The 6,922-nt window shown below is 38.8% G+C and overlaps 1 protein-coding gene across 1 annotated transcript; it reads right to left on the bottom strand.

Moving 5' to 3' along the window:
- Positions 1 to 262: 262 nt before the first annotated feature.
- LOC119533463 (olfactory receptor 11H6-like) lies at positions 263 to 1,204 on the bottom strand. The gene has a single exon (XM_037835499.1). The coding sequence runs from the start codon at positions 1,202 to 1,204 to the stop codon at positions 263 to 265; it is 942 nt and encodes a 313-aa protein (XP_037691427.1).
- Positions 1,205 to 6,922: the final 5,718 nt, after the last annotated feature.

The raw sequence follows: 6,922 nt of genomic DNA on the forward strand, positions 1-6,922 counted from the left end.
CAGAATAAAGGAAGTAAAGGAATTATGAAGACAGGCATTGGGCAGATCATTTATTAAGATTGTGAAATCTCCCAAATATTTTTTTATTGATTACAGGTAGGTCAAATCACACAATATGTGAGGAGAGGTCAATGGGATTTAAAGTCTTTTTTTTTTTCTGAGTCTGACTCCTTCACATCCACTTGCCAGTTTATTAAGTCTTCAAGGACAGATGGCTCACAGTCTGAACTTATCTGCAATTCACTAACGTCACAGACCATTTTTAGGAACTTCCTAGAACTTTGTTCAAGGCATCCTTCATCTCTTTATTTCGGAGGCTGTAGATCATGGGGTTGAAAAAAGGGGTCAAAACAGAGTAGAACAAAGTAGTGAACTTCTGCATGCCCTCTGCTTGTCCTGATCCAGGACTCACATATGTCAGCATGACAGAGCCATAGAATAGAAACACCACAGCCAAGTGTGAGGAGCAGGTGGAGAAGGCCTTCTTCCGGCCAGCAGCTGATGGCAATTGCATCACAGCCCTCAAAACCAGAGTATATGAACCAATGATGTAGAAAAAGGTGGCAAAGATGAGGAGGGAGCTCATGGTGCCACATATGAGAACAGTCCCTGGGATTGGGACACAGGCTGAAGCCAGGGCTAGCAGGGGACCCAGGTCACACAGAAAGTCATCAATCACATTAGGGCCACAAAATGGCAGCCGGGTAACAAGTATTACTGGGAACAGAAACCAGAGGAAACCATACACCCAGCAAAGGATGATGAGGCTGCTGCAGAACTTAGTAGTCATGATGGTGGGGTATTGCAGGGGGTGACAGATTGCCAGGAATCGGTCATAGGCCATGATGGAGAGAAATAAGCATTCGGTCGTGCCTAGTGAGAAGAAGAAGTACAGCTGCAAGATGCATCGAGTGAAGGTGATGGTTTTGGTCTTGGAGAGAAAGTTGGCCAACATGTTTGGCACATCAGAATTGACATAGCAGATCTCCAGGAAGGAGAAGTTGGCCAGCAGAATGTACATGGGGGTGTGGAGCCGACGATCCCAGCGCACTGCACACATGATGGCCGTGTTTCCCAGGAGGGTCAGGGTGTAAGTCAAAAAGAATATGGCAAAGAGGAAGATCTGTATTTCCCAGTGGCAAGGGAAGCCCAAGAGGATAAACTCACTCACAGTGTGAGAGATATTTCTGGCCTCTGAGCTCATGTCCTCCTGTCCTGTGAAGATTGCAGCAGAAATTACATACTAAGAATTGCCTCTCAGTTCTTCCCCAGGAGAGGGGACATACTTTCCTAAGCATGGGGAGGGAATCTAGACCAGTGGTTTCCATAATTTGATTGGATACCCAGCAATACAGTTGTTGAGTGTATTCCTTTATATATGGCTATTGTAAACAACTGTCAACCAGGACTGTAAATATTGGCAAAGCTTTTTGAAAAAAAAATGTTCTCTTTTAATTAAAATAATAATAATAATTTGAATATTTCCTTTCTGCATCCCTCAGTGGGTTTTCTGGTGCACCCCACTTTGGAGAACACTGGTCTAGACAATACAGTCAGGTGATTGGCAAAAGCTAGAGGGAGGTGTAAACTTTTACAAAGACAATAAAAAAAAATTAATTAACAATGGCAGATTTACTGAACAAAACATGATTTACTACATAGCACCTAAGTGTCACATGGAAGAGGAAATGGGGCTTAAGAAGCTAGATATGAAAATAAGCACAGGGTAACAGCGACTTTAAGTAAGTTAAAACTTAGCTACATTAAGCAAACTTTTCTAGACCATTATCAGTATCTATTCTCTATTTTTAAGGGTAGGATGTGTAGTGTGTGGGCTATAGACCTTGATGTTAGAATCACATGGGAAAGCCTTTGAAAGATGTGGATTTCAAACCAGGCTTTGGCCTGGGTTTTGGAACCGTGGGTGAGGCACAGCTTGGACTTTGGAGGCTTTATAGATCTGGGCTCTGCCACTTCCTGAGCAGGATTTTCTCAGGAAAGAACTCAACCTCAGAGAGTGCATTACTTTCTCTATAAAATGTGAATCATAGTTCTTACATTGCAAGGCTGACATGACAATTACATAAAATCATATAGGCAAAAGCAGTTTAAAAGTTGTAAAATGCTACAGAATATAAGCTATTTTAAATTGTTCAGGAATTATTGTGCTAGATATCATACTCCCTTGTGAATCTTAGAAATTAAACTGATTTCAAATGCAAAATATTTTTTTTTTGCCTGAGGAATTTTAGCCACGTGATAGGCCAAATACATGTGTATACATGTGTGCATATGAATGTTTGTGTCTATAAATATTTGAATAGGGGGATAGTAGTTTGGAGAGGGCTCCCCAGTCCCTTAAGACCACACCAAAGTTGGAACTTTCCAAAAGCTTCTTTTTAAGCTTGTTTTAGCCCACCAAAGTCACTAGGACTCCCATTTTCTCCTTACAGACTTCTTCCCTGGCATGGATTATATTACAGTCTTAAATGATAGGATCATTTGCCTGATGGCTTCAATGTAGTTTGCATTAAGGCCTCCCAGTATTGAGTCTGCAAAGCTTCCTGGGCGATCTCTTCCCACGCTGCCCCTTTCTCACCCTTCTCCCCTGCGGGAGTTCCTGTGGAAGTCAGGATAGACCAGCATCAACAAACACAATTTCAAAACATGTGGCCTTGTGGAAAGCAGGTTTCTGATGCTGTTTTTTTTTCTCTCTGGTGTTCTTTGCTTTTGTGATTTATACAACCCAGGAGAAATCATTACTATTCTTTTGAATACAAGGAAGAGAGAGAATCTTATCTCAATTTTAGGCCTTGACTTAGATTAAAGCTTAATGTAGAAGTCTGTCATTCCTTCTCACTTATCTTTTTTTCTCCTTTCTCAACTCAGAAGCTCAGAGCTCAAAATCTCTCTTCCCATTTCATAACAACATCACTTCTCTGGAAAAAAAATCCAATAAACTCATGCATAATCTTAACCTCCAACATCCGTGAAGACTTGAGCAGTTTCTGAACATGTTTCCTTGCTATCACATACACAAGGTCACATGACCCCATGGCCTGCACACCAGATCTTTTGGAGCAGCATTTACTGGGGAGACCCATGGACCCAGCTCAGTCAGAGGCCTCCTATGCTTGTTGTAATCACAGCAGTGCACAGCAATCTGGCAAACAGGACTTCAGGTTCCAAGTGGGGAATCCCAAACTTTGGGCTGGTGTGAGGTTTCTTAGTTGCGTGATTTAGGAAGCACTTACTCTTCCCTGATGTCTGTGGGGCCAGGATATAATCTCAAAATGATGATGAAAACTTGACTCCAGTCCTATATCCAGGTTCAGTGTTTGTGGCTGGGGGAGTTAGGCATCAGCTCTTCTGGTGTGATCAGGGGTCTGAGGTCTAAGCTTTGCAGTTTCGGCAGGCTGATAGCAGGATTCTCCACATTAGCCAAAGTGACACAGAAGGTGATTGTCTTGAGCACTGGGCAATAGCTGATTTCATTTCCATGGAACCTTGCAGGAGGGCAGCTTCCTTTTGGCAGGGCAGCTTAAAGGGGTGATTTTTAGGACAAGTTAACTCCTCTGTCTGATATATACTATATTTTTTGACTTTCTCATTTGCTCTATATGGGAGCCATAGCAAGGATTATTATCTCTATTTCATAAATGAGGAGATGAAGGCTCAAAGAGTTTAAATGTCTGAGGCCCCCAAAACCAGTAAGTGACAGAGTCACGACAGGAGTCCAGGCTCTTTTGGCTCCTAGTTTACTGTTTTCTCACTTTGTTAGAGGACCCTTAGTGAAAATGTTTCTACCATGTCACACCTCTCAGGGAAAGAGTGCACTGAACTAATGAATGAATCACTACTGTAGATATCACCACATCTCCTGAGTGGAAAGAGGTGGGGTCTTCCAATTTCCCTCAAATCACACCACATATGAAGAATTATGGGTTTCTCCCCTTATTTTTCATTTTTCACATGGCTATCTTATTTTTGTAACAAGAATAGTTAAAAAGTATGCAAACATTACACAACTTAGTTCAGCTTCAAGAGCTGCTCTTAATTCATCCTCAAATGTAGTCACCAGCCATATAAAATGAGATTGGCTGCAGATATTTTTTTATGGCAGTAGTTTAAAAAAGTGATTCCTAGAATAAAAATAAAAAACAAAAACAAAAACAAAAAACCAGCATTGAATTGCACAACACAATGAACCCTAAGTTAAATCATACACTATGGTTAGCAGCACAATTGTAAAAATGTGCTTTCATCAGTTGTAACAAATATACCACAACAATGCAAGGTGTTAATAACAGGGTGGTATATGGGAATCCTGTGTTTTATACATGATTGTTCTCTAAACCTACAACTTCTCTAATAAAAATAAGAGGTGATTTCTCTCAAATTAACTTATCTGAATTGAGAAGAGCAGAGCAGAGATTCTACTTTTAGCTGACTTTTGCAATATGTGATATTCAGCTCCTCTGTGGTTATCATAACTTCATGCAAATCACCCCTCATCCATTCATACAAAATCAAGATAAATGATCAACAATGAACATTCTTGAAAATAAAAGAAAGGAGAAGAAAAGAAAGGAATAGAAAAGAAAAGTTACCAAGTAATAATATGATAGACCCTGAGAAGACATATAAGGGGGTTTCAGGCAACTGATTCTTTTCATTTTTGATGTTATAATTCTATTTGTCAGAGCCTTTAGCATTACTTCTATTATTTTTTATTTTTATTTTTATTTTTTTTACCAATTAGATGTTATGCCCACTTTTTCCACTACATCCCTGAGTTCTCTACTTGTTTTTGTAGCCCATAGGACAGTGTACTATGTCAAAGGGACATACTTAAGGGAATAGTTGAATGTTGTCCCTTATTCACCTGTTTTTCCTGTTCTCTGGAGGAGGTAAAGAAACTTTCATCTGGTCTCTCATTTCCTCCAATGGTGTATTGCTCACATTCACTGTCCTTAGAGAAATGATTTGAATAGGACTTTGAAAATCACATTTTCTTTGTGATCTGAGCTCATTGAATCTTGGAGCTGGAAGAGATTTTAAAGTTGTCTAACCTGTCCTTCCACCAGCAGTGAGATCCCTCTGTGCCACCAGCTTACTTAGTGGTTAGATAGCTTCTGCTGGAATATCAATGACAAGGAGTTCATCACACAGGAAGGCAGTGTGTCACCTTCAGAACAATTTTCCTTGTAGAAGTTGTAATAAACTTCCTTGTTCTCTCTTGACTTCTGAGTCAGTTTCCCATCTTGATTTATTGTCATGCTCTACTTCTGTCTCAGGGAAGAAAAGTTAACACTTATCAAGTGGCTATCACGTGCGGATATTCTGTTAGGATTTTGAATATGCATTATCCTTAATCCTCCAACAATTACAGAGGTGATAAATGAGGCTAAGTAGACAGTGCAGACTCACAAATACAGTAAGTGTCTGTGCTATGTTCTTTCCACTGCATGATACTGAAGCTCAGAATAAATGTACAAAGCAGCCTATAAAAATATTTAAGGAAAATGCTCGTGTCCTCCTTGAATCTTCTCTATTTAAACTGAGCATTCTTGGTTTAGGTCATTCAACGAAATGACGTGATTTTCAGGCTGCTCACCATCCTGGTTGTCTTGCTTTGATTATTCTTACCCCTCTGAAAATGTGAGAGTTTGTACTTTACCAAAGCCCTTAGAGTTTGTTTGTGAGGACTTCTTTAAAGCAGATCATACCCATCTGATACTGTGTAGTTGATTTTGAAGGGCAGGAAATTAATTACTAAATTCCACTAAGTGTGATCTCTTAGGCTTTGGATTGATCTTCAAACTATTAGCTATCTTTTCTGTTTTTGACTACAAATTTGACAAATGTTTTTGTGTGTTCCATCTAAGTCTTTGATTAAAATCTTAGGTAGAACATGACAAAATGCTTTGTAAGGTCACTTAAAACACTTCCTAGGTTAATGTGTATTATTATCATCAATTGAAGATAGATAGCTAAGCTAAAGGTACATAAATGGTACAAAGGGAGTGAAGATTTCATTGTATCTCTGGAAAACATTGTAGAATATATTCTGAAACACATGGTTTTATTAAAAATTTTTAGAACCAACTTCTGAACTTTTCCTTTGTGCTATTAAAAACTTCTCCACTTCAGTTTTTATAAAATTCCTTTTAAATTCTCCAGAATTCTTTAAAGATACCAGTAATGGTTTTGGAGTCACATCTGTAAAATTTCTCTGCAGCCTGGAATATAATTTGTCTAAGTCTGTGAATTTAAGCTTATATAAGATAAAATGGCTGGGTGCTATTTTACTTCATTTTCACATCAGTTTTCTTTTACATGTTTGGTCTCCCATCTTTTGAATGTGGGTCATTCTTTGGAGCTCCCCATATTCTAAAAGATGGGTGCAAAGCCACTGTCTCTTCTGAGAGCAGGAGATGGCCAGTTTTTTTTTCTTTTCACCCTGGAGCCATCTCATAAACCTTGCTAGTAAGAGACCACAGTGCTATCACTGAAGTTTGAAACGCTGCTTTCTTAATTTAGCTTATAGTCCAGTGAAAAGCTAACTAAATTCCATAGAGAAACATATTCTTTCTTTATAATTCTTTGTTTATTCCACTAATCAACCTCTCACTCTCTCATCCCTCATTCTTTTTCTCTCCATATATTTCTTCTAAGATGACAGGTTCACTTGGCATTTCTGCCCTGAAAAATCACTGGTTAGAAAACTACTTATCTTGTATAGTCTCAGTACTTGCACAATTAAAGATAACTGTTTTATATCATTATTAAAGCATTTTAAAACAGCATAAATTTGTTGATTTCTGTCCATCAAGGACTTCAGATCATTTTTTATTATCTGTCACTTAGCTACCATTTATTGAATAGTTAGTTACATGCTAGGTACAATTTTTTCAGGCTT

The sequence above is a fragment of the Choloepus didactylus genome, chromosome 4 (assembly GCF_015220235.1).
Source record: "Choloepus didactylus isolate mChoDid1 chromosome 4, mChoDid1.pri, whole genome shotgun sequence".
Taxonomy (NCBI): domain Eukaryota; kingdom Metazoa; phylum Chordata; class Mammalia; order Pilosa; family Megalonychidae; genus Choloepus; species Choloepus didactylus.